Source organism: Aureobasidium subglaciale (genome assembly GCF_000721755.1).
Source record: "Aureobasidium subglaciale EXF-2481 unplaced genomic scaffold scaffold_17, whole genome shotgun sequence".
NCBI lineage: Eukaryota > Fungi > Ascomycota > Dothideomycetes > Dothideales > Saccotheciaceae > Aureobasidium > Aureobasidium subglaciale.
Window position 1 is genome coordinate 133463 of NW_013566978.1, and position 25430 is coordinate 158892.

Consider the following 25430-nt stretch of genomic DNA (forward strand, 5'->3'; position numbering starts at 1 on the left):
TGCTTTGTGGAACCTCGATTTAAGCTTCGTTCGGAACGCCACGCGTTAAGATGTCAACACTTTCGCAGTGGCATTTTGCAGCAGCAATGATTGGTTTGATTCCGAACGCGTCGATAACATAGATATAGAAACCTACATCCTGACTCAGTTTCCAGCTGCTGGACGACGGCTGTCCAGTCGTGATCAGATGTTCGCTCTTCCTTGTTGTCGCTTGTTTATCTGTATGCCCCACTTTAGTCCGCGAACGAGAGGAATATAGGACGTCGTCACACTGCAAAGCTTCCACACGATCACAGAATTCAAGGTGTCCTTCGTATGAATAATGGCTGAGGCTCGTACATCGTAGGCTTGATCTTTCTATCCACGTACCTTGGCTTCGAGCCAGTCTGCCATTGCCGAGTTGACTTCCTCCGGCTTCTCGACTGGTACAAAGTGACCCGCGGCGATGCTCACATATGTGAGGTCGTCGCAAAGTCTCTTCATGGGATCAGCTAAGCTTGAGTTTACAGTCTCGCAGACAGTGTCGTATTTAGCTTCGATGAAAAGAACTGGAAACTTCAGACGAGCATCGTTCTTGGTGTTATCCAGGTTGAAAGCTCTGTTTGCAGCGTGGTTGAGGTACCAAGCGTCACCAGGCCAGAAACCGGTCTTCTCCATCGCGGTCACAAGTTCTTCGAACGTCTCCTTGTCGATACAAGCGTATTCGTCGGGGATCGCACTGGCTGGAATGGGCTTCTCAGCACCACCCATCCAGCCACCGTCCTTCACAGTGTTTGACATTGGGGCAGGCTTTCCTACGGCCGCAGGGTTGCCCTTTGTGAAGGCGGCCCTCAAGAAACCCCGAGGGTCCTTGTCAAACCACTCGGTGGCCTTTTCGAAGTCTTGCTCGTAGAAAGCTTGATAACTCCACTGACCATACGGGTACTCGTCCTCGGGGTAAACATTGCGATCGACATATTTGAGCGCTTCTTCTAGACCAAGTTCGAGAACGCCGTAGGGCACGGTCATTGCACAGGCAGCTTTGAAGACCTCCGGACGAGTTCGCGCGAGAGTCCAGAGGGTTCCGCAACCCCAATCGTGGGCTACCCAGATGGCTTGGCTACGACCGAGGTGCTTCAGGAGAGCCAACATGGCTTTGGTGACTTGCTCCTGAGCATAGTCGGAGGCCACTTTGCGGGCGGTTGACCCGCCGTATCCTGGCATGTCGGGAGCAACGACTTTGTAGCCTCTTTTTGAGAACTCGGTGAGCTGGTCGTGCCATGTCTTTCCAATGCCGGGCCAGCCGTGCATAAAGATGATTAGGTCCCCATCTTCGGGACCAGCGGAGAGGTAATGCAGCGTCTTGCTGCCATTTTCGTAGACAAGATCTTGTTCGGAGAATGAAGGCATATTGTTTCGGTACGGTGTATACAATTGAAGAAAACAGAAGGTTTGACTTGAGCTTATATATGCTAGAAGCCAAGCTCGGGTATGTCATGCCATGCCCGCATTCTTCTGGAACTATGAAGCGACAAGGCTGAACAGCCAGTGAAACCCAATCATCATTTCACACAACAATATATTCTCCTCCTCCTTTAGTAAAGATGTGCAGCTATGTCAACGGCAAGAAGGATCACGCTTAGTCAGACCGTCAGAGTGCTGCCTGAAGTCAGCGAAATACAGTGTTACTCATGCACACCGAATACCCACTTACAACTGGCGATCAATCGAAGTAACCTAGCAGAGGCATACAGATGCCGACTGCCATAGGAACGAACATCCAATGCTGCCATCCGCCCCCACCAGTAACTCTCTCCTGGACAAAGCCATCACTGGTTGCGACAAGAATCTCGGCCATGAGAACCCAGCCCAGTGTTCTACTGTCGGAAAACTTCCTAACAGCTAAGATCATGAGTCCAAGTGCGACGTTTCTTGTGCCATAGAGTTGCATTATAGCTTCAATGAGAATCTGTGTTTGTTTGGGTACGGCAGAGAGCTGAAATCCCCACACTTGCTGGATCATCGCCTCAGGCAGAAAGATGCCACCAAGTCCGAGCGTGAGTTGGAAGATACCAAACCCAGCTCCGATGTTGCGCAAAAGAGGGGAGCGCGATGTGAGACCTAGAAGTGGCATGATGACTTGCAATTTGATGTGAAGTTTGGGACACAGGAGCGACAGTCAGAAAATCGTGTTTGTCAATCATACTTGAGCGCGACTTTCTGACCGGTCGCCGGCAGAAAGAGAAATCCTTCAAGCCAGCCGCTGCCGCTCCTGCAAACGACTGCAATCAGCAGACGACTTTTGAATTCAATCCTCAACTCCTTGTAACGCGCTTATCATGTGCCAACACATTACGCATCGACACGGCGTCGCATCCTCCCGACTGCTCAGCTCGAGAGCCATTGACGAAAACATACAAAGACCATCGCGACGAGGTCTCTTATCAGCGCGGAGCATCGCTGCCGTCTCGCACGCCGATCTATGTGATTGCACTTGTCTAATGGCAGATATCAACTGTACTGCGACCGTGTCTGAATGTGGAACTTAATAATGAAAAGGAAAGTCTCTAGATAATGTACAAACTACAAGTTATTCTAACGTAAGACCTTCAAATACACCATCTCGACCTTTGTCTCCTGTAGATCGAGACACGGTCCAGTCAAGATAGCTCGAGTAACTATGTCCTCGCTATATATTATGCGAAGGTCTGATCTCCTGTGCTAGTAGAAAATCACAGCCAACTTCGAATATCCCGACCGAGCAATACCCAGAGCAAGGTTTCAAAATATCCTCCATCAACGAAGCGCTGTCTTAGATTGAAGAATTATAGATAGCCAATCTTTATAGCTCATGCAAGTTCCATCTGAGTTTCCCTGTGATGTGTAGATACTGTAGTCTACTCCCAAGGGTGCTTGACCTCATCTTCAAGAGGCAAGACCCCCTTTCTCTGCATCCAAGTTGCGACGGCGTCGGCATCAGCCCACACTCTCAAAATGTTCCTGCCGACAACTTTGCCAGCATCTGATTCACTGATGCCCTGCTTCAGCATCTCAGTCACCAGATCGGGGAACTTGGATACATCTTCGAAGCCCTTTGGTGTGCTCTCAATACCATCAAAGTCTGTGCCAATACCAACGTAGTCGTAGCCAATCATGTCTCCAATGTGTTTGATGTGCTTGACTACCTGCTCAAGCGTCGAAGTCTCGGGTACAAACTCAGGGAGACCAGAGGAGCTGTTCGAGGCCCGACAGCTGATGAAGTCTGGGTTGGCGTTGACCATCACAATACCTCGTGCAGCCTTGACATGCGGAAGGATGTGATCAGGGACATTGCGAGGGTGAGGACAGATGGAGTATGCCGATGAGTGACTGAAGATTGGAGGTGCGATGCTGCCCTGCCATCCATCTTCGCCTTGACCCAAGACGTGGGCCATGGTGTTTTGGCTCACGTGGCTGAGATCGACAAGCATACCTAGTCTGTTCATCTCTAGGATGATTTTCTTGCCTGCAGGTGATACACCACCCCATAGTGGAGGTGCGAGAACAGTTTGGCTGTCCGAGTTGGTGACAAGAGCTGCGTCAGCATATGCGTTGTGGCAGTTCCAGGTCAAAGTAGCATAGCGGACACCAAGCTTATGATAGAGACGTAAAGTAGATATTGAGTTGCCAATCTGGTGCAGGCCTTCGATGCCCATAGGAGAGATCAATTTGTTCGAGTCGAAAGCCCGTTGGGCCGAAGCAGAGTCCTTTGCAAGGGTGAAGTAGCGAGGATACATCTCAGACAGGCGGTTGAAAAGGTCGATTTGCTCGAGTGTCGTCTTGACATAAGGAGCATATGCTGCATCAGAAAAGTCGGAGCCATTTGCTGGGCATGGTACGAAGGCACTCCAGAATGCACCACCAAGTTTTCCCGCATTCATACGGGGAATGTCGACTTGACCAGGCAGGCCACCATTCTCCATCTTGTCGGTGAACTTTGGGTCATAGATCTTATTACCGTATAGAACTCGCATGAGGATTAGAAGATCATTATGACCATCTTAGAGAAACGTTAGTGGACAGACTTAAACTCGTTGTTGCCATGATATTGGACGACATGACGGGAAAATTTGAATTGTATCATGGATCTGGATGTGGGTGATCAACTTTGACATACCGATCAAAGGGTTCCGGGTCAACACTCGTTCAGCTGGCGTGTACATGACATAGTCAAGTGGCCAATAACCAGTGTACGAGTAACACGCTGCAAATGACGCAGCAATGGTAAAGGCGAGTAGGCGTATGGTCGTGAGCACACGGCGCGACTTAGATATCTGGACCCTGCGGGGCACCTCACCAAGCAAAGGTTCCTTCTCCATCGTAGACGTATGAGCAATGGACAATTGATAAGTTCAGGAAGAGGATAACAGGCAGGTACGATAGACGACAGATAGGCAGTGGTAAGTGCGTCATGCTTCACCGCCTGCCGCGATAGGAAAGTGACCCTGACCGCTTGGGCAACGTCATCCAGCCGGCAGTAATTCGGGCAGGCGCGTGTCAAGGGGACAATAATCCTGTCAACTCTGCGAACACCATCTACCAACAAGCAATTGAAAGAAGACGGTCAGACATGGGTTTCAGAATCTCATCATATACACTGATCAAGGCTGTGTCGCTGGCACATCTGACAGCGGCTTACCTGCTGCTCTACAGGCCCCACGTCCTCGCTGAGCAGAATGTCGTTGTCATTCTGGGAGAGTCGATGCAAGTGGTCAGTACCTGTACTCTGGAACTGCTGCTACTATGACTGACGGTTTGCAAAGAACTCTACCTCAGCTTTTAGCAAGCCCACCGAAGTCACCGCCCTCGCATCCATCCTCCTAGCCTTCCTCGGTGTCAGCGACTTGATCGCAGCAAGCCTTCCCGAACGCTCGTGCCTCGAATACTGGTCCAACATCCTCCCCTTCCGCCTCTTCATGCTGTTCTCCAGTACCGGATACATCTACCTCACAAGGACCGACGACACCACTACCTCCACCCTGCGAGCCTTGAAGGGCAACTCTAGCCCTCTCGACCTCGTCAAGAACTCGTTCGTCTTCACCTTCTTGTTCATGGAGACACTTCACTGGTTCTGGGTATTTGTCGCCATGAAGGAAGACAGACGCGAGTGGATGGTCCGCGAGGCAACTGCACAGCTCCGCGAGGAAGAGGAAAAGAAGTTCAGAATGTAAATCAGCCATGCACAAGGAACATCACCAGATTTACACTCGAAAACGGAGGCTGCAGATGTTAGGCTGGGATGTTGTAAAGCCTTAATTAGGAAGACGCCCCAGGCCTCGTTGAAAGCCACACACGACAGCAATGGCAAGGAGCTGCGACTTTGCCCTTTACGCGGTAATCCGAACTGCGCCAACAAGAGACAGTTGGAACTTAACTCCGTGTCAACCAAAGTCGATGGCTCGAGTTGTTGGGCAGAGATTATCCAATCCAAGCGCTACACGCACAGTCCAAACATAGGACCAAGATGTACATATGATCATACTGGCATCACGCTCCTTAGGGTGTACAGGCTTCAAATACTCCACAATCGCACATCTCAGCTTCCATCCCCATCACAACTAACTCATTCCCCCTAGTTTCCTGTCACAACCACCGCTGTGCCCCACTTTGACACGCAACCTATATCTTCGGGCTCCCAAGGTCCCTCTCATAAGCAGAATAGCCGTGGTGGTGTAGTGGTCCAAGAACCCGTGGTCTTAACACGTGCGTGGTCATTCGTTGTTACTCCACGTTCGTGTCAGTCTAGATCCAAGGCGGTCGCGGGTTCGATTCCTGCCCATGGTGATACTTTTTTTTGCTTTTGGACCCCTTGTATATATGATACCCTTGACCAGTCAATCATACGAGGTATTATTATGACAACAGCTGATGTGATTTCTGGTTAACGATTGTGAATCCGCTGAATTGTTGTTTCTCGCGTTGTCTACCATCTCTCAGTGCAGTGAGTGTGTGTTCGTTCAACAGCATAGCGAGGACTTTTTTTTCTCTGAGCAATAGTAGTCGAAGCTTGCACTAGCATACCGATCGTACTCCCATCAATTCACAATACCGTTACATCATGTCCAGACCAGCAACAAGTAGCTCAAGGTTCGCAGGCTGCTCGTCCTCTAGAGTAGAAGATAGTACTCGCGACAAGTGCGCCATTTTCCGTCGGTTCGCCTCTTCTTCCATCTGTGTACTCTTGACTGCTGCCACATCAAGTACATCCTTCGGCAGTCCAGCGAGTCTTGCAACATTCAAGCCATAACTACGATGTGCGACGCCTTCGCCAACTTCATACAGGAAAGTGATATCCGTATGATCGTCACCAGCGACTTCCTCGGTAAAGCGCATATGAACATTACGGAGCTTCCTCGCTGCATAGCGTTCGGCCATTCGTGAAAGTGCTTGGTAATGCGTGATGAACAGTGTGAGTGCTTTGGTCTCTCGAACCACATAGTCCAAGACTGCCTGTGCAATCGCCACACCATCATGAGTACTCGTGCCGCGACCAAGTTCATCCAAGATGATCAGTGATCTAGGTGTGGCTTGCTTGAGAATGTCCGAAGTCTCGGAAAGTTCGACCATGAATGTACTCTCGCCTTTGAGCATGTTGTCGAATGCGCCCATGCGGGTAAACACAGCATCGAGGGGAGTGAGTCTTGCGTGCGATGCGGGAACCCAACTTCCGATCTGTGCCATGATACCGATCAAAGCTACCGAGCGGACGTAGGATGACTTGCCGCCCATGTTTGGACCAGTGATGAGAAGAGCTCTCTCTTTAGACGACAACTCGATATCATTGGGCACATACGAGTCGAGAAGCATTTGCTCAACCATCGGATGACGACCTCCTTTGATTTCGAGACGGACCTCATCACTGTCGGTAATGAACTCGGGCTTGGTATAGCCAGGCTGGCTTGCAATATCCGCCAACGAGAGTAGACAATCAAGAGTTGCTAGTGACTGAATGCAATCACGGAAAGTCTGGTACCTAGAGCCGATCTCAGAAAGTAACTCAGCAAAGGCGAGATCACACGCATTGGCAAGAGCTTCTTTACGTTGATCACGCTCGCGGATCAGCTTGACGACTTCTGGTGTATGGAAGCGAGACACTTTCTTGGTTCCGCTGATTTTGGTCCATGAAGCGGGTACATTCTTAAGATGGATGTTTTCGATCTCGATCAGGAACTCGATGCCAGAGACAGTCACATAGGTGATTTTGCCGTTCTTCTTGAGAGTCTTCGCGGCTTCGGCGCGATGTTCGTCAAGATCGTGTTCGACACAGGCTATGCCGACCTTGTGGTCTGTGATTTCCTCAGTTTCATACTGATCACGGAAGAAAGAGTACTTGTCGTCGTCCTTGGCTGCTTGGAGGTCTATTCTCTCGAGATAAGAGATGACATCTTCAGATATCATTGGCAAGGATGCGATAGCTTCGGCAAGCAATTGCGACCTGAAGCCAGAGTCCTCCGGAGTCTTGACGTGTGAATACTCATTTGAGATGATCTGCAAAGTTTGCAGTACAGACACCAACTCAGGGCGCGCGCATTTCTTGTAGTAGATTCTGATCAACGATTTTTCCAAGTCGCCTCTTACATGAGCGATGAGATTCTTTATTCGGTCAGTAGGAATCGCTCGGTCGCTGTCTAAAAGCTCTTCCACAGCACCAATTCGATTCTGCAGCTGCTGTTGATCAAGCAGTGGACGACCAACCCACTTGCGTAGAAGGCGCTGACCGAAACGAGTTTTTGTCCGATTTAGGATAAAGAACAGACTGCCTCGTTCTGTGTAATCCGTTTGATTTCGATAGATCTCCAACGATGAGAGTGTATTGCCGTTCAGTAGCATGTGAGATCGTGCGCTGAACGACTGGAAGTTCTTGGTCAAATCGAAGATATGCTCGAGACCATAATCAGTCAGATGAGTTATCATGGCCGAAAGACACATGGTGACAAGTTCAGATAACTGATGCACTTTATCGAGCATGGCTGTCTTCTCTTCTGACGACTCATCCGATTGCATCTTGCCAGCATAGAAGTCTGATATGTGAGAGTATGCCTGAGCTGCAAAGGTCTTTGGCTTCTCAGTGCGTTCTACACGTGCGCGATCACCAAAAACATTCGTTCTGCTACCCGAAAGATGCTCGACCAACTTCTCTGTTGCTTTGGACACAGTACCCACGATAAGAAATTCGCAAGGTGCGATGTGAAGCAGACGAGTTTCGAGCTCACTTCGCATGAATCCATCGTAGAAGTCATCGTAGATTATATCGCCTGTAGTGGGCTGGACAGCAACGATGCCGAGATGCACCTTCTCGTCTGTGCCAGAACCACCAGCATTGGCCTCGGTCAAGCAGAGAAGATGGCCAGTCGCAGGAGCGCCCCCGGCTGGTGCAGCGGTTGGGCCATCCAAATTTTCTATGTCATCGATATATGTACCCTTGGTGTACAAGTTTGTGAGTTTGCGGACGAAGGGAGTGTTGCGATTATCGCCGACCTTCTTCAGTGCAGCGGTCTCTAGCTGGCGAACGACTCCGACCTTGTGTCCAGCCGAGACCAGACGCTTGACATGAACGTGCAAGCGATGGACAGGAAAGCTGGCTCCGGCAAATTTGTCAAGGTGTGCCTCTGAAGGATGCTCGTCAAACCTCATCTTTCCTGGTACACACATGATTTGCAACTCTTTCGCAGCAATGCGAGCATCTTCACCGAAGAATCGGAATTTATAGCCCACCTCGACAACCAACAAGGTGTCCATGTGTTTCATCTTTAGGTCCACGACTTGCTTCTCCATAGGCGTGAGTTTGCTGGCAGACTTGCGAGCCGCAGGACCCTTCCTACCTTTCGCGGGCTTTTGTGTCTCCTCTTCTTCCTCGTCAGGATCATCATCGCCTTCTGGTTGGTCTTCGTCGATGAAGTGATTGCGACGTCTGATATCGGCTAGACTGTCAGGTCTTCCGAGCTTCTTTACAAACTTCTGGTGCAAACGCTCTTTTTGTCTACGAACAGCGTCATCGTCTTGGTTGTCCTGAAGAATTTGATCGGGCTGTGAACTCGAAAAGATATATCTAGCTGTACGGTCGGATACGTGCGCGGGCATATGAGCTGCTACTGGCTTTTGGGGCGGTACTGCGCTTGGTAATGGCGGCTCTGTCTCGAGGTCGTCGACATGCTGGCGCGTTCGCTTGGGGTCTGGCAAGTCTTCATTCTCATCGCTGTACTCTTCGAACGGACGTTTCGGTTTGGGAGGACTGCTATTCAGAAACGACTCTCCGAGACCGGTTTTTGGAATTGTCGCAGGAATGGGCGCATCGGACACGCGTTTCTTGGTTACGGAAGTTGTGGGCACGGTAGTTTCCTTTGTGGCAGCTTGTTTGGGTGTGAAGAAGCTGGAAATGGACTGCTGCTTCTTGGCCGAGGATTGAGAAGGCGGCGGGCTACTTCTCCCAAAGGCCATGATCGCGAGACAGATGGACGAGTCTAGATTCTGGTCGACTTGTCGCCGTGCAGCACGTCACGCATGTGGAATGCATCGCGTCCCAAAAAGTCCGTGCCCTAGCTCGTCTCGCGCTAGAGAAACACTTTACGCGTCTGCAACACCGCTCTACGCGCTTTCTCCTTCGAGTCGCTCCTTCCCACTCATTGAACATTGGACATATCATTTGCATCTTCTTCAATTCATAATATCATAACCACAGTCGTAGCTTCCTCATTCATCACTAGCTATGTCCGCATCAGTCCTTGGGAAGCGTACCCGGAGTTCAACAAATGGTAGGAGCCACCAATACTGTACGCGTCCTCGAAGACTGACAATATGAACAGCATCAGAAAGCGAAAGACAGACCAGAGCAAAGCGTCGCGAGACTCTCGTACTAGGAATCGACGAGAACGACAACCCTTTTATCAATCCAAATCCTTCTCCAGCAACACAACTCAAACCCACACCCACGCCTTCGAAACGCCTTGTGTCGTCACCGAATAAGATCAGTGCCCATTTCTCCGTTTCGAAGAAGGAAAAGCTATCTGCCGTTACAAAGTCAAGTCTTCTTGCCACACCCTCAACACCACGGCACCACGATGCTCTTATCTCTAAAATCACCATCACCCCACGACATCGCCATCTCATTACTAGCAGTCCTGCAACACCTCGCAGTCCATACACTCCCTCCAGCGCGGCCAACAATGTTTACAACCAGGCACGACAGATCTTCTCAAGATGCACAGATCCTGGTGTGTTGGTAGGAAGAGAAGAAGAGAAGGAGCAGGTTTCCACTTTCATCTCGGAACGCCTAAAATCTGGTGAGGGTGGCTGTCTATACATCTCAGGCCCACCCGGAACTGGCAAGAGTGCTTTTGTTGGCAACATCTGTCAAGACTTCACATCCGACCTGGATCGGAACATGGCCATCGCGACGGTCAACTGTATGAGTGTCAAGACGGCTAAGGATCTTGCCAACACTCTGTCAAAAGATCTGGACTTGGAGATTCTTCCCGGACGTGCTGCTGACTTCGACTGCCTGCGTGCCAACTTCTTCGGACAAGACAAGAAACACGTCGTTATTCTGGACGAGATTGACCGCCTGGTCGACCTGGATCTCAAACTTCTGTATAGCCTCTTCGAATGGTCCATGGAGCCTTCCTCAAGCCTTATTCTTATCGGAATTGCCAACGCCCTGGATCTTACTGATCGTTTCTTGCCTCGATTGAAGTCTCGCAATCTCAAGCCCAATCTGTTGCCATTCATGCCGTATACTGCCTCTCAGATCGCCAATATCATCACATCGAAGCTCAAGGCATTGGGTGCTGCATCAACAGACCCAAGCTTCATTCCATTCTTGCATCCTGCAGCGATTCAATTCTGTTCTAAGAAAGTTGCTTCTCAAACTGGGGACTTGAGAAAAGCGTTCGATATCTGTAGAAGAGCCGTTGACATGGTTGAGTCCGAGACAAAGGTCGAGCAAGCACGTATTCGTCTACAAGACAGTCCGTCCAGAACGCCGCTGGCAGACAATCTTAACCTCGCATCTCCCACCGTCAAGTTGGCTGCCTTCCAGAAGTCTGCACTCAAGGACCCTCGCCAAACCACTCTCTTCCCTTCAATCAGCCATTTGACTCTCGAGTCTGCGCCAAGAGCAACAATCGCACATGTCGCCAAGGTCACAGCTGCTGTGTTCAGCAACGGTGCATCACAACGTCTGGCATCTCTCAACCTGCAGCAGAAGGCTGTCCTTTGCGCACTGTCGGCTCTCGAAAAGAAGAAGCGCGAGGCGCCTAGCGTGGTCACCTTCCCAATGACTCCCTCTAAGCACGCCAACGCTGCACCTACCATCAGGCAGCTGTACGAAGCCTACTGCACACTCTGCAATCGCGAGAATCTGTTGCATGCTTTGACCAGCATCGAGTTTAGAGACGTGGTCAGTGGTCTGGAGACATTATCACTTGTATCTGCTGTTGAGACAAAGGGTGCATCGTCATTCTTTATGCCTTTGACGCCCTCTTGCACACCCAGCAGAAGATCAAAGTCTGGATTCTCCGGTGCCGCGACCGGTGACGATAGAAGAATGGCCGCTTGTGTTGGCCACGCCGAGCTGGTCTCCGCTCTCAAGGGCCCTGGGAGTGATATACTCAAGGAAATGATTGAGGGTGACGGCATTGTCGCATAAACTGTTTTTTTGTTTCACCTTTTTTCCAAGTCTCTGATTTTGCTTAGACGTCTTTGTACGCCTGGTTCTTGTTATTCTATTTGCTTCTTTCTCATTCACAGCATTAGCGATTGCATGGCGTAGCATATAAGCCGGACTTGTCATCTCATAGACTGAGAGTGTATTACGAATTTGAAGGAGAAGGGGGAAGTACCCTAGCTGGACTGGCTTTTTCTCAATGAATGGAGGGACTAGATAGATAGAATAGAGCGCTGACAACTTTGAGGAGTATCAAATCAAGACATCTTTTGTGTCATAGAGGAACCTACATCCAGCTCACAACCTCACCTCTTGATGTCTGCTCCTCGGGAAGATGCACACAGTTGGGCAAGATTTCCACGAAACCCTCTCGTTGACGGGACAAACCCACCTTCATGCAACACTATTTCGAGTTGTTTCGGTACAGGGCTCGGTGAATCATGCTTTCCAAAAGAGATGGATGGGTATGTGGATACAAGTAGAAACGCTTATGTACGAAAGAAAATGATAGAAGGAAACCAGCCACATCTTGTTCTATGAGACTACCCTCTTGTTCAAACATGCAGAGCAGGTACTCTCTTCTTTTTCGGCACCTTCCTAGCAGCCTTGAGTTCCTTGTCATACGCTCTATCGTCCTCGGGACTCAGTAGCGTACCCTCAATGCTCAAGAAACCGCGCTCGCGCTCTGTGCTAGGTGCTGACTCAAAGTCCTTGACTGTGAACTTGACCTTGCCCTCGACCTTCTTGCCGTTCTCATCCACGTAATGGCCACTGCTCTCATCACTCTTGTTACGCAATCCTCTCATCCAGTCGGTAGCGCTCTTTGTGCCAGCATTGGCATTGTGGTTTGGCACCCAGCGCCAGTTCGAGGGGATACGCTTACGATCCACACCGGCGTTGAAGAAATTCCAGCATACGAGGCCGAGATAACTCTCATTCTGCAGACTGACGTAGCCTTCGATTACGGCACCGGGGGTTGGGCGGAGGAGGACAAAGTCGACGGTCAGCCAGACAAAGGAGACTGCGTATTCGTCGATTGATTTTGCGAGGACGATTGGTTCTGCGTCTGGGCCGTCGCGGGATGATGGGGCGTTGGCGGGGGTGTTTGAGAGGCGGGGGTTGCTGTAGGAAAGGACGACGCCGCGGAGGGGAGGGTGGTAGGTGAGGAGGAGGGGGGAGATGTGCTCGGCGCAGAGGCCGTCGACGGGGAAAGCGTGGTAGATTGGCGACAGCGGGAGGTAGAAGGATGAGGTTTGCTTGACAAAAGGTGGTGTGCTTGTTGAATCCGCGACTGGCGATTGGATGCGCGGACGCTTTGCTAAGCCTTGATCGAGTGTCGTCTCTTGTGTTGCTGGTGCTGATGCTGATGCTTGTTCCTCCTCGTCCTGTTCTGCGTGTCGTCGCTTCTTTGCAGATTTTTCCTCCTTGATCTTTTTCGTCTTGCCAGACTTTGGTGTGTTTGTTTCTGTCGACATGTTTTGTGGATTTTTGTAGTGGGTTGCGTAATTGACTAGTCGTGGTATAGCTTTCTTTGCTCGAGATCAAAAAATAAATTTCGGATCGCGGCTTCACATGCGTGACGGGAGCTGGGGCTGGAGTTGCGAGCGCTTGACCAAGCTTTTGTGTCCACTCTTGAACCATGACTTGTGTCCACTTGCGTTCACTACACCCTCGAACGCGCATACATAGTCCAAAGTATAGCTGCTCGCAATCCACGTCAGATCAAGCATGTCTGATAATTTGCTTTCGCTAGCTGGTTGGTATCTCTTGCCACAAGTAAGTTTCATCACTCCAATATTCTTCCCGCTCGATGTTTCTATCCACGAAAGAACAACATGGATCAATATCCCCTTGCTGCAATCGAGTCAATCAATTATACGATAGTATATTCACTTTGCTCGACATTTGGTTTCGATCTCTTCAATATTGTCAGAAACGCTGTTTGGATGGTGCAGAATGAATTGAGTGCTGACTGAAATTCACAGCTTGTGACAGGATGGGCTCAATCCGCCTTCTATGCCATCTGGATACGCGCAGGTGACCCGAAACCTCAGCCGGGCACGAGACAATTCGTCCAGCATCGCAGAAGGATCAACATCATAGTCATTGTAGCCTACCTTCTCTACACAATCTATGAAGCCGACTTCCAACTTCGCATGGCTGGGAACTTCTACCAAGACCTCGGTGTCAACCTCGGAGTCGAGGAGAGAGGCATAAATAGTCGTTTCAGGAGACTGTAAGTTTACCCATTTAATCGACTAATAGAAGATGTCTAGAAAGGCTGACTGAATTACAGAACACTTCTCCACCACCCCGACAAAGTTTCCAATGATTCCAACCGTAGCATAGCAGAAGCCTACTACGTGCACCTAAAACTTTGCCGTGACGTTCTGATGGACCCAACAAAACGCTTCGCCTACGACCGTCTAGGCCCAGAAATCCTCTCCTGGCAACGCAGCACCACGATCCCTGATTACATCTCCACTGGCATTCGCAACTTGTTCGTCTACTACGCAGGAACAGCCGGTGTGCTTACTCTTCTCGGCTTTTTGGGTTACATCAAGCAAGCCGCTTTCTGGAGGTTTTTTGCTTTGGCCACGCTAGGAATATTTGAATTGCATGCTTTGACATCGCCCACTTTCCCGGGTATATTGACCAAAGTGGTCAACCCCGTTCTGGCATTCATACCCCTACATCCACAATTCTTACCTTTCCAACTTCTTTCCCTGCTCAGGAAACTGATCTTGACACTCTTCATCGCATTCTCGCAGATCGGCCCTTTGCTAGGACCTCTGGAAGCTGCACCTCCCACAGACGATCAAGTGTCTCAACAGCAATTGCAGAGGTTAGGTGCGCTGGCAGGGGCTTTGGAGGGTGAATCCAACATGTTGATGGCTTTGGAAATGACGCCCTTTGCGAATGACGAGAGCGCCATGAGAGAGATGAGGAGTAGGATGAAGAAATTCTTGGTCGATAATACAATCAGGAGTAAAGTGGAAGTTAGAAATGCCATGGGAGAGGCTATTGCGAGGAGGAGACAGGGTGTACCACATGGTGCTGTGGGTGCGAGATAAGAGATGTCAACAAGATCCAATCGCAAGTTTGGCGATTTGACACTTTGGGTGGCGTTACAGCTGCTTAGATCTCAAAGAACGCTTGCATACCACTACATTTGTCTATTGACAAGCAATCACAACATCTGTTCGCAATCTTGTTCGTCGTGTTGTGTTGTTCAGAGGGATCAGTGATCGTTTTGCTTAGTATGCGCTTTGTATCTTGCATCTTGAAAGGTGGAAAAGAAATGCGACATTTGTGATTCTAATGCTAAATAAGACAGTGCTCTACAACTCTTCATGCTCAATGGGCTTATCCTTCTCCTCGACTACAACAGAAGGGCTCGCAGAAGCAGACTCCGATGCCGTAGACGTCTCACTGCTGCTAGACTTTGCCTTCTTGCTCTTTGTGGCCTTAGCCTTTCTAGAGCTACTGCTCTTACTGCTGGGCTTGGGCATTTGCATCTTCTTGGTCACCATGTCCATGAGAGCCTTGTTGAGCTCTTTCGCCTTGAGTTCCATCTCTTTGACTGTGAATGCGGGGTCCTCGAAAGCTTGGAGCTTGTCTTGCTCGGCCATCTTGGTCTTGACCCATTCGGCGACGCTCTCATAGGCCTTGGTGATGGAGGTGAGGTCGTCTTCGGTGTAGGGCATCATGCTGGGGGTCTCGCTGGGCTTGACCGAAGAAGAAGTGAAAGTTTCGGGCTCATCAAGGTCGTCCAAGTCATCAGCAGCGCTGGGACTGGGGCTGGCTTCAGTGCTGGTGCTGCTTGACAATGCAGCTTCAGAGGCAGATGAAATCGAAGCAGCAATCTGCTTGCCGATGGCGTCGACCATTGACTTTGTCTGATCAAGAGAACTCTGCAGCGACTTGAGAATCTCAGGTCGTGCTGAAGCTTCCTCTCTGCGCTTCTGAACAGGATCAACAATAGCCTTGAGGTCAGCAAGCTTGCTCTTGAAAGCCTCAGCCTTGGCAGAAGAGCCTTCACCATATAGCCAGTCGCTGGTGCTGCTGAGCAGAGAAGTGAGCTGAGATCTAACGGCCTCGGTAGAGGCACCAATGAAGTCGGTGTTCTCGAGAAGATCCCTGGTACGGTAGGTGTATGCTTCGAGGACGTTCAAAGCCTCCTCTCTCTGAATACGAGACATATCAGAGCGATCAAAGGCAGTGAGACGTTCTCTCATGCGCTTGATCTCTTCGGGTGCGGGTTGGGGAAGACCCTTGACGACAGTGGCGAACTTGACAGGAATGATTTCGGTACGCTTCTTGTTCTTGACCTCGGCCTCAGGTGTCGCAGAGCCGCTTGACTTGGCCTTCGAGGCACTGGAAGAGCTGGCTGACGATGAGCTTGACTCAGAGACGGTCTCAACTTCTTCGGCTTCGCCAAGGGGCTCTTGTTCGCCCTTCTTGGATCCGAAGCCGAATAGTCCCTTGACTGAGTCTCCAAGACCGCCAACCTTGCCACCGTCGACCTCACAGCTGACAGATGCAGAAACAAGTTCCGGAACGCTATCGATTGGGCTAATGCGAAGCTTGAGCTTGGTCGAGATCTCGTCCTTGGAGCATCCGAACTTGGTGGTCAGAGTTTCGACGGAAGCGGTCAAGTTCTGGGTCTGAACTTCAGTGACCTGACGGTCTTGGCTACCAACGGTCTGGAAGATGGTGAAGGTGAAATCATCAAGATTCTTGACGGCAATCTCCTTTGCAAGTCCAGCCTGGGAAGTGGGAACAAACAGCTTCTGCTGTCTCTCCTTACCATCTGATGGGTACTTGATGCCAGCAGGGTAGACAGCGGCTTCGATGTCTCTAATCTCCTTGACGCGGAAGCTGGGGCTCAGACCGGCTGCTTTGAAGGCGGCGCCAAATGCGGCCGACTCGTCCGAGTTGACGTTACCACGCACTTCGGTGTTCTTGCCAGTCATCGACTCAAGCTTCTTCTGAACGAAAGGTGTTCTGATGGCGCCACCATGAAGGATGACAGAGTCGAGATCCTTAAAAGAGAGCTTAGCAGCATCCAGAGCCTGCTGGACAGGGGTCTTGATGCGGTCAGCGTGGGACGAAGCCATTTTCTCGAACTCGGCTCTGGAGAGCTTAGTAGCGAAGTCGATATCCTTGTACAGGCCCTCGAAGCTTGATCTGACTTCGGAGTTTGCACTGAGAACCATTCTTGCACGCTCAGCTTCACGCCAGATCTTGGAAGCAGTTCTACCATGACCCTTGACCTCTTCAGCGGTGATGCCGGCCTTGACAGCCTGAGGCTTAGCGACAAAGCTGTCGACCAGGTAGTCGACGATGAGTGCGTTGAGTTCGTCTCCTCCAAGAGTCTTGTCCCAACCAGCGCCCATAACAGCGACCTCCTGAATGGTCTTGTTGAAGCGACCGATGTCCTTGACGTCCTTGGATTGGAATCTGAGGATAGTGGCAGTGGTCGAACCAGCGCCCATGTCGAAGATCATGTGGTACTCAGGCTTCTCGCCCTTGCTGACGCTAGGGAAAGTACGCTTGACAGCGTAGTCGATACCGACGGCCAGTCCGTCGCTGACGAGACTCATGATGTTGATACCAGCCAAATCGGCGGCGCGCTCGATGGCACGTCTCTCATCTGCGGTCCAGTGAACAGGCACAGCGATGACTGCATCTGAGACGGAACCTCCGTTACCACCGGACATGGCCTCAGCGTTCGTGCGGATGTTCTTAAGCTCCATAGCCAGCAACTCGTCGAGACTCCATGAGTTTTCGGACGAGCTGAAAGCACTAGACTCAAATGAGACGGTTCCCTTCTCTTGTTCGAACTTCGACTTGATTACGGGATGGCGTGAGCTGTAGTTCCTCATCATTGTGTCGGCGTGGTCACCAGGTACGAGGCCAAGGAGGGTCTTGAGGTTGGTGAAGACATCGCCAGGGAAGCGACCACCGAGAGCCAGAGCATCTCCGCCGTACAGTCTCTCGGGGTAGGAGCCAAAGTCGAGGGCAGATCCAGATACTGGCTTGAAACCAACGACGGCAGCCTCTTTGCGCTTTGAGTCTTTGGTGGGGACGATATCGAGTGGTACTCCAGGCTTTACGATTGCTGCTTTGATGTATGCACCGCCGAAATCAATTCCCAATACTGCTGATGCTGCAGATGCTGTCGAGGCGAATGCAATAAACAGCAATGCGAAAAAGAAAAAGGGGTGTGAGATGCCTCTCATGTGGGCCATGTTTGTGAGGCTCGGAGAGGTACCTTGTGTATAGAAGGTGGCCGATCACTTCTTGAACGTGATTTAGGAGGGAGGTCGATAGGAATGGAGAGCGGCCTTGATACGTAGTCTAGTTCGAAGTCACGCTCAACATGACTCTTCTCAAAGTGACAGGTGTTGTAATTATTCTATCACCAACTTTTTTGAAACGTGTACTGCCACTTGTCTTCCCCGAGCTGTCGCTGGTTCGCCGCAACTTGCTCCGTCACACCGCCAAGACATAGAGGCGCTAGCCTTGGGCACGGAGAAATCACGGAAAGAGCCGCCCACAGCGAGCACGCGAATTTGGCAGGCACCCCAGATACTCACGAATCCGCCTGAAGATTCTTGATCCCCAGTCGACGCCTATTTCCTTTCGCCCTCGCCCATTCACAGAAGAAGCTATCTCAGCTCATCACACAAGTCTTCAAAATGGAATCCGCCAAGGTCCCCGTCAAGCTCGTCAAGGTCACCCGCGTCCTCGGCCGTACCGGTACGTCCAACAGAAGAACAACGACAACCCTCCATGGCACGCTGCGTCGAAAGAGTCTACTGGAAAGAGGAGGAATGCGCACTTGAAAGGAGACATGCTCGGCACCTCAGACACGGCCATGGAGGATTGCAAACGAGATGCGGAACAAATTGCTGACGGATTTTGGCGACACAGGCTCTCGCGGTGGTGTTACCCAGGTTCGCGTTGAGTTCATGGACGACACTACTCGTTCCATCATCCGTAACGTCAAGGGTCCCGGTACGATTCTCTCGCCTTGATCGCCTCTGTGCGAAGACACTCACAAACCGCAAAACTAACACCACATCTCAGTCCGTGAGGACGACATTCTCTGCCTTCTCGAGTCCGAGCGTGAGGCCCGCCGTCTCCGCTAAGCGATCATCGCATGCCCTCCTTCCAATACCGTCAACCGCAACACTTTCTATTCCGAAGATCGATCGATTGTCACACCCTCTCGTCGATGTTTACCTCTCTCTCACCTCAACCCTTTTCTATGATACCTCTGGCTTGGGAAGATGTTGAAAAGGAGTCTCGTTGCGGGCGCAAAAGTGCAAAGTTCTCTGATTACGATGATGTCGCCTGGGGGTCTTTTTTGATGGGTCGGGAGCTGCTGCGTAGTTTCTTCTAGCAAGGAGCCGGACAAGAAAAAAGGAAATACGAAAACAAAAAGCTTCGACGACAATTCATATCTTCCTCTTTTTCCAGTCATGTTCTGCGCGTTTGTTGTGCTGACAGGCAAGGACGATTTTATGCGACACATCAAAAGTCATGGGCGTTTCGGTCTGGTCTGGTCTTGGTAGGCAATTCACTTTTGTTCATCTTTTCTGACGCAGCACTGCCAACTTGACAACGTTATCTTCCACCACTATCTGTCGACTTAATGCACTGACTAATCATCCACTCCCTGCTCTGGACTACCTCGACCGCTTCGTTTGACGACCATCCCATTCGACATCCAGAGCCCGAACTCGACACCAACGGCAACCCGTAAATTTCCGAATGACCTCAAAATGCCAGGCTTTCTCCACGATATCGCAGTCACACGCAAATACATTGTAGGTCATTAGAGAGGTCAAATATTCCGGCTGCTTCTTGGCAATTTCCGCAGACCGCGAGTTCTCGGGTTAAATATAGAAAACCAACTCACGGTAAGTCAGGTGCCAGATCATTGATTCCACTTCCATTTCCAAATATAAAACCCCCAACCCTCTCAGTTCTCTTCTTCTCTTCTTCATACTCCCCCTTCTTCCGTTGGATTTCGAACATGGTTTAGAACCTCATACTTTTCTGTGGTTCAGGCGTTGGATGGTAAGACGAGCATCCGTGCGACCTTTCGGTGTTTTGGTTTTTGAGTAGGCGGCAACCCTCATACCTCGCACTGTTTGGCTCGTTTGAAGTGATCACTGTCGAGTCTACCCTTCGCTTGTCACTGTAGTTTGGTTTTTGAGCTGTTCGAAGACTTATCTTCATCCGTCTGACGGAAAGAAGGGATGTTAAGCTTGATCAAGTTTATTTTTCTGGGACACTGCCATTGCGGCGGCACTTCTTTTCTCATCTGTTCTCTGGCTTTTGAGCTGGGCGCTGAAGAGTATCGTATGTCTGTGTCTGCTCTAGACTGATAGAATGGTACTTGGTTTGCTTCGGACAGAATGCGCCGGCGCTATCTCCTCTCTCTGCATTCACAATCTGCTATCGCGCGCGACAAAGCTCTGTCCTCTCTTCAGCATGTCGACGGCTTCTTTGACCATGTCCTCAACAATGTCTTTCGCAGGCTTGATGTCACCGATGACACCTGCCACCGTGCCCATCAGATATGGCAAATCAACGTCCTTGTCGTCGTCCATGTCCTTCTGCATCGGAACAACACCCTGCTCTGTCAAGCGCTTGATGTCCTCTGGTCGATCTTCCCAGGACTGGATGTAGTCGTTCATGCGAACGCGAAGTGGTCTACCGCTGACGACCAGCGTGCGCAATGTATCTTCAAACCTTGCTGACACCACTGCCTCTTTGTGCAGCTTCGAGCACCCAGCTTCCACACTTGCGACGAATCTGTTCGGCACAATGTTAGCTTCTGTAATGCTTCAGACAATCCATCTTCCCACTTACCTAGTGCCAACCCACACACCAGCAGCACCCTGCATCAGCGCCGCCGCCAAACTTCTTCCATTATAGATACCACCTGCCGCAACCACCAAAGCAGGCTCTCCGGTCAACGGACTCTTATACCTACTCGCAACATCCACAACAGCAGGGATCAAGATATTTCCCGGAATATCGCCGGTGTGTCCACCTCCTTCTCCTCCTTGAGCACAAACGCAGTCAACACCCGCTTCCAGCGCTTTGACAGCATGCTTGGGATGACCAACCATATTCATCACCAAAATGCCTGCTTTGTGCAGTCTTTCAATGACGTGTTTCGGCGGCACACCCACTGCACTAATGAACAGCTTTGCGCCTTCTTCAATCACGACATCGATAAGTTGATCCAGCTGTCCATGTGTATAATCGTGGTTGGTCTTTCTCGCCGAACCACCTACTTGTGGTAATGCGAGGTCGACGCCAAAAGATAGATTTTGAGAAGAGAGATTCGCTTTCAATTCTGTAATGATGTCGCGGAGTTGTTGGGGGTTGTAGCCTAGTCCACCAATCGTGCCTAGACCGCCTGCATTGGAGACGGCGGCTGCGAGAGGACCAGAGGATGTTCGCGCCATGCCTGCCAGCAGGATAGGGTATTTGATCCCAAGCAGCGTGGTCAAAGGTGTATTGAGTGTAGGCATTGTCATGGTGGATCGTGATCTTTGGTGAAAACTCGGTATGAACAAGTCAATTAAAACATGGGCACCCACTCTGTTTACCATGAAGTTAATATCACGGCTACCGGTATTGAAGATGGTCAACTGATGCGGAGGTTGAAGCGGGGGATGCGTGCCGAGGTTTGCTGATCATTTGCTGCTGCTTAATTCTTTTTCACTCCTCCACGCGAGCGCTGGTGAGGTTTGTCCTCCAAGCTCAGGCTACGTCTGAATTACCTACACCTTGTCAAGATGCACAGTCGATTGTGGTCTGACGCACTGGTCCGCTGAGAGCGTTTGAGCTGGGTCCAATCCTGTAGGCAGGGTTGCTCCACCGGCCACAAATTCGAACACTCTCCTGTACGCGACCGCGCTACAAGATTAGCCCTTGCGCCATTGCCAGAGGTGTTTGAGATTTCTCCTTGAGTTCAAGGAAGCGACTCTATGCGTGGCAGCCAGGTCTTTATCCACATCGAGAGATTCAACACTTTCCCACGCTCTCCCACGCCCTCGAATATCACGGTCCAACCGCAAATGCCCGCAAGAAACATCACCAAACATCACCAGACCATCATATCCTCGCCACCACAAGCAATTTGTCTCCCAGGCTCTGCTTAGTAACCCAGCCATCTAGGTCAAGCTATATAAGTCTGCCTTTCTTCAATCTTCATCTCCTTTCTTTCGCTGCTCATTCGACCCACTTAACTGTGCTCTCGTTTAAGCGTCCGCGCTGCCATCACTGTTGCCATTCTGGTGCTTCATGCAGAGGGTTCCACGGGATTGTCTTTCGTGACGCATTCGGGAAAGTGCCTACACTAATGGTGGTGTCGGACGCCGGTGTACTTGCTTTATGCAGGGCGCTGAAGAGCGGTTATCTTTTTGTTTTTTCCATTGGTGTACTTGCTTTTGCAGGGCGCTGAAGAAGAAGGAGATTTGCATGGCTATACTGCTCCTCCCGGCGACGTGTTGATCTATGAGCTAAACCTGTAGGAATGCACAAACCAATTGAGATTTCCGACCATGATGCTGGGAGTGTTGAATGTACCCTCTCTCCTCGCTAACCACTTGAAACCCGAAAAGTATCCTGCATTTCTACAGCTCCCGTTACTACAAGTACTGCATCTCTAGAGAACATTAATGTTTCCGCGGGTAACGAGCCCTGCTTCTCCCCTTTCTGCAGCCTGGCATCGGTACCCTACAAGACAATCACACTCCCTCCACGTCGCCTCGCATATATCCAGGCGGTAAAAATGCACAATTATTTTCAGAAACAAAGCATATGTCTAGGAGAGCAGCAAATATCTGACATGGTGGGAATGACAGTGGAAAAAGCAGTACTCCCTGCGCATTGTCTCGCGCGTATGTAGGCTGTAAAAGGGCACAATGATTTTCAGAATTGAGCACGCGCCCAGGGAGCATAGCAAATATCTGACATGGTGGAGTTTAAAGTCAAGAAAGCAAAGCATTTTGTTTGCTAAGTAGTTACATAAAGCAACGAATCTCTGGTATCATTACGGCATAATTGTCTATCCTTGTCGGCACGCACGGTACTTTTGCTCCTCCTAGCACCCGAAGTCGCCGAAGTTGAATTGACTTGTTTCGATAGGGACCTGGCTCGAGGCCGTGACGGGAAAAGACATGTGTGGTACTTGAATGTGACCGATTGTTGGATGAGGCCACAGGACGCCTGCAGCACGAAGAATCTGCTCAGGGGCATGCACCCACTTGAAGCTGACTACATCCTTGATGGGGTTGAAGCGCGTTCCACTTGGTGCTTCATAGAAGTATCCCTCAGATATACCAACTGTGATGCGTCCCAAGTTGTCTGGGATGTGGAGCTGAAGCTGATTACCCACAGCCTGGTGGAAGGGGGGAAAGAACAGCCTTCTGGTGGGCAGGTCGATGATCTTGTGAGGAAAGTTGCCATCGGGATTGATTGTGTCGATGCTAGATGTTGCATTAGTACTTATTCCTTGCGACAAGTTGAACGTGTGACTTGCGCGATGATTACTCCATCCACGGCGACATGCAGTGCGAGTACAACTTGTTTGCCTGCTACAGTGTTGGATGATGATAAGACTGGCTTGGCCCACGCGTGTAGCGAGATTTGGAAAGGTTCGCCGGCCCTCAGGGAAGTGATGTAGGTGTTGACAGTTGGGCATATACCAATCGCTATATGGACTCAGGGCGAGATCAAGTATACCGGTAACCGAACTTACGGGTAACGACATCGAAGAATTCAGTACGAAACTCTTGGATCGGAACGCTGGACGTCTGCGGAAAGAGGATAACGTCCCAATCAGTGAAACGCATGATGATGAGTTGGGGTGATCAAAATAATACGCTATCAATGGTATGAAGCGTGTCGAGACGTGACGCGCGAATCAATACGAAAGAGTTAATGTTGGTGTGGATGATGAATGAAGTAGAAAGAAGAGGGTACTAAAGATGTTCGGCACAGAACGTCTACCGAGGAAGGAGCAACCAGAGCTGAACTTCAAAACCTCGACGTCGATGTAGCAGGAAGAGAGTGACTGCAAGTCACTGACTGGTTTTGTTACGTACTCCTCGACCCTTTCATTCGACGACAATAGTCCCCGGCAACGACCTCGACGCTTTCGTTCGACGGTCACAGTCCTAGGCAACGACCTCGACCCTTTCATTCGACGGCAATTCGTCCTAGGTGACGACCTCGACGCTTTCTGATGGTCCCAGGTAACGATCTCGACACTTTCTAATGGTCCCAGGCAACGGTCGCGACGCTTTCTACCGTGAAGCAGAGAGACTGCTAGTTTGAGGTATCGGGCTCGACGCATTGAGGCGTAACAGCTACAATATTGGGCTTTGGCATCGAGCTCGACGCTTTCCAATGTAAAGAACATGTCTGGTAGTTTCAGTTCCTGAAAATGGCCTCAACCCCTAACAATGTGGGATAGAAGCTTGACAATGTTGGTCCAGGCATTCAGGTCGACGCACCTGAGGTGAAGTAGAAGATACCTCGCAAGATTGGGTTCAAGCATCGAGCTCCACGCTTCGAAGTGGACGATTGTAAGACTGTTAGAACAAAATGGGGCACCTACGAGTCCCTGGCCTGTTTTGTTGCGTGTTCCCCGACCTTTTTGTTCGAGCATCCCCCGTCGAGCTCGATGACTTGACAGGTGGGACCGTGACCACTCAGTTCTGGCATATAGCGAGGATGATGTCGCCGGGATCGTTCAAACCATCGGAGGTCGATGAGTTCCAATGCAACGAAGATGCTTGACAAATTATTTCCCAGGCAACTGGTCTCGACGCTTCCGAATGCGAGCAAGTCGTTTGACAGTAGTGGTTCTAAGGCATCAAGCTCGATGCTTCGAGGTGAAAGGTCGCACGGCGCCAGAGCCCTAGATACCGGCAGAACAGTAAGGCAAAGCCCTTTTGATCTGCGTAGTCGGAGTTACGGTCTCGAGCCATTCAAGATTGACGGTTCCTTGGGTGAAGGGAGACTTGATCGTGCTATTTGGTGATGTCCAGCTCGACGATCCTGGAGGCGAATAATGTTTTGGTTGAATGGGTCTAGAACATCGACATGATATACGGCGAGGCAACGATGGGACTCTGGCTGGCCATGCAACATGCCGGAGCTCTTGTGTACCGTTGTGCCTTCAACACCCGCGTAATGGAGAGAGGCAGCCATGGAACTATTACCCCGGTCAGAAACTCAGCGTTCATACTGTTCGGCATTGATCTTGATGAAATGGTCGGGCTCGACGTCTTTCAGGTCGTCGATATGGCTTGATCTCATCTTTCTCCTTGCTGATGTCGTGGTCTCGATGCTGTTTAAAACACGAAGCCCTCTTGTCTCTTCCGCCGATTCATGTTCGCACTCGGATGCTGAGTCTGTTGCGTTACGAGTCGAGTGAGAGTTCCGATACCGTCAAGTTGGAGAACCGCATCCCTGAGAATCCCGAAATCATGCTCAACCAGCGCAACTTCCACGCTCTTCAACCAAACTTCACCCATCCATTATATACAACTTATTTCATGCCCTCCTTGTCCTCTAGCCAAGCAGTGACCCCACCTTCTCGCCTGGTGTGTTTGGTCTACTCGGTTGGAGCGGACATACGACAATCACCCGTGGTGTGAGTTCAATCCTCCGCACGGGTAGATACTTTCGCAGGGTAATAAGAGAACGC

At 50.5% G+C, this 25430-nt stretch overlaps 12 protein-coding genes across 12 annotated transcripts; 4 read left to right on the forward strand and 8 right to left on the reverse strand.

Annotated features, from left to right (window-relative positions):
* Positions 1-100: 100 nt before the first annotated feature.
* On the reverse strand, positions 101-1545 carry AUEXF2481DRAFT_333850 (uncharacterized protein). The gene is made up of 2 exons (XM_013486434.1): positions 340-1545; positions 101-219 (listed from the first exon to the last, which is right to left on the reverse strand). The coding sequence occupies exon 1, from the start codon at positions 1387-1389 to the stop codon at positions 358-360; it is 1032 nt and encodes a 343-aa protein (XP_013341888.1). The 5' UTR covers positions 1390-1545; the 3' UTR covers positions 101-219; positions 340-357.
* AUEXF2481DRAFT_41992 (uncharacterized protein) lies at positions 1374-2194 on the reverse strand. Its single transcript, XM_013486350.1, has 2 exons — positions 1694-2194; positions 1374-1638 (listed from the first exon to the last, which is right to left on the reverse strand). Exon 1 carries the CDS (start codon positions 2111-2113, stop codon positions 1703-1705), a length of 411 nt encoding a protein of 136 aa, XP_013341804.1. The 5' UTR covers positions 2114-2194; the 3' UTR covers positions 1374-1638; positions 1694-1702.
* Positions 2195-2876: 682 nt separating this feature from the next.
* On the reverse strand, positions 2877-4181 carry AUEXF2481DRAFT_67627 (uncharacterized protein; the record flags this gene model as incomplete). Its single annotated transcript, XM_013486407.1, has 2 exons — positions 2877-4018; positions 4136-4181. The coding sequence occupies 2 exons, from the start codon at positions 4179-4181 to the stop codon at positions 2877-2879; spliced, it is 1188 nt and encodes a 395-aa protein (XP_013341861.1).
* A 407-nt stretch (positions 4182-4588) lies between these two features.
* On the forward strand, positions 4589-5189 carry AUEXF2481DRAFT_6806 (uncharacterized protein; the record flags this gene model as incomplete). The annotated part of the gene is made up of 2 exons (XM_013486260.1): positions 4589-4729; positions 4782-5189. The coding sequence occupies 2 exons, from the start codon at positions 4589-4591 to the stop codon at positions 5187-5189; spliced, it is 549 nt and encodes a 182-aa protein (XP_013341714.1).
* An 880-nt stretch (positions 5190-6069) lies between these two features.
* Positions 6070-9099, reverse strand: AUEXF2481DRAFT_67605 (uncharacterized protein; the record flags this gene model as incomplete). The annotated part of the gene is made up of 1 exon (XM_013486405.1): positions 6070-9099. The coding sequence occupies one exon, from the start codon at positions 9097-9099 to the stop codon at positions 6070-6072; it is 3030 nt and encodes a 1009-aa protein (XP_013341859.1).
* A 625-nt stretch (positions 9100-9724) lies between these two features.
* On the forward strand, positions 9725-11662 carry AUEXF2481DRAFT_6808 (uncharacterized protein; the record flags this gene model as incomplete). Its single annotated transcript, XM_013486261.1, has 2 exons — positions 9725-9770; positions 9822-11662. 2 exons carry the CDS (start codon positions 9725-9727, stop codon positions 11660-11662), a joined length of 1887 nt encoding a protein of 628 aa, XP_013341715.1.
* A 436-nt stretch (positions 11663-12098) lies between these two features.
* AUEXF2481DRAFT_41997 (uncharacterized protein) lies at positions 12099-13257 on the reverse strand. Its single transcript, XM_013486351.1, has one exon. The coding sequence runs from the start codon at positions 13153-13155 to the stop codon at positions 12235-12237; it is 921 nt and encodes a 306-aa protein (XP_013341805.1). The 5' UTR covers positions 13156-13257; the 3' UTR covers positions 12099-12234.
* Positions 13258-13323: 66 nt separating this feature from the next.
* On the forward strand, positions 13324-14901 carry AUEXF2481DRAFT_335015 (uncharacterized protein). The gene is made up of 3 exons (XM_013486435.1): positions 13324-13608; positions 13666-13916; positions 13977-14901. Exons 1-3 carry the CDS (start codon positions 13516-13518, stop codon positions 14752-14754), a joined length of 1122 nt encoding a protein of 373 aa, XP_013341889.1. The 5' UTR covers positions 13324-13515; the 3' UTR covers positions 14755-14901.
* Positions 14902-15093: 192 nt separating this feature from the next.
* On the reverse strand, positions 15094-17916 carry AUEXF2481DRAFT_52311 (uncharacterized protein; the record flags this gene model as incomplete). The annotated part of the gene is made up of 1 exon (XM_013486396.1): positions 15094-17916. A coding segment is annotated over one exon (2823 nt), but the record flags the coding sequence as incomplete, so codon positions are not given.
* A 446-nt stretch (positions 17917-18362) lies between these two features.
* Positions 18363-18858, forward strand: AUEXF2481DRAFT_41999 (uncharacterized protein). The gene is made up of 2 exons (XM_013486352.1): positions 18363-18703; positions 18776-18858. Exons 1-2 carry the CDS (start codon positions 18583-18585, stop codon positions 18835-18837), a joined length of 183 nt encoding a protein of 60 aa, XP_013341806.1. The 5' UTR covers positions 18363-18582; the 3' UTR covers positions 18838-18858.
* A 1284-nt stretch (positions 18859-20142) lies between these two features.
* AUEXF2481DRAFT_67669 (uncharacterized protein) lies at positions 20143-21240 on the reverse strand (the record flags this gene model as incomplete). The annotated part of the gene is made up of 2 exons (XM_013486412.1): positions 20143-20512; positions 20570-21240. The coding sequence occupies 2 exons, from the start codon at positions 21238-21240 to the stop codon at positions 20143-20145; spliced, it is 1041 nt and encodes a 346-aa protein (XP_013341866.1).
* Positions 21241-22817: 1577 nt separating this feature from the next.
* On the reverse strand, positions 22818-23568 carry AUEXF2481DRAFT_6814 (uncharacterized protein; the record flags this gene model as incomplete). Its single annotated transcript, XM_013486262.1, has 2 exons — positions 22818-23202; positions 23459-23568. The coding sequence occupies 2 exons, from the start codon at positions 23566-23568 to the stop codon at positions 22818-22820; spliced, it is 495 nt and encodes a 164-aa protein (XP_013341716.1).
* Between the last annotated feature and the right edge of the window lie 1862 nt (positions 23569-25430).

What these genes read in the sequence shown, in the direction of transcription:
- AUEXF2481DRAFT_333850 (XM_013486434.1), bottom strand. Translation starts at nt 1,389, where the DNA reads ATGCCTTCATTCTCCGAACAAGATCTTGTCTACGAAAATGGCAGCAAG.
- AUEXF2481DRAFT_41992 (XM_013486350.1), bottom strand. Translation starts at nt 2,113, where the DNA reads ATGCCACTTCTAGGTCTCACATCGCGCTCCCCTCTTTTGCGCAACATC.
- AUEXF2481DRAFT_335015 (XM_013486435.1), top strand. Translation starts at nt 13,516, where the DNA reads ATGGATCAATATCCCCTTGCTGCAATCGAGTCAATCAATTATACGATA. An exon ending in GTTTCGATCTCTTCAATATT is followed by an intron (nt 13,609 to 13,665) that starts GTCAGAAACGCT and finishes TGAAATTCACAG; the next exon opens with CTTGTGACAGGATGGGCTCA. An exon ending in AATAGTCGTTTCAGGAGACT is followed by an intron (nt 13,917 to 13,976) that starts GTAAGTTTACCC and finishes ACTGAATTACAG; the next exon opens with AACACTTCTCCACCACCCCG.
- AUEXF2481DRAFT_41999 (XM_013486352.1), top strand. Translation starts at nt 18,583, where the DNA reads ATGCGGAACAAATTGCTGACGGATTTTGGCGACACAGGCTCTCGCGGT. An exon ending in CCGTAACGTCAAGGGTCCCG is followed by an intron (nt 18,704 to 18,775) that starts GTACGATTCTCT and finishes ACCACATCTCAG; the next exon opens with TCCGTGAGGACGACATTCTC.
- AUEXF2481DRAFT_41997 (XM_013486351.1), bottom strand. Translation starts at nt 13,155, where the DNA reads ATGTCGACAGAAACAAACACACCAAAGTCTGGCAAGACGAAAAAGATC.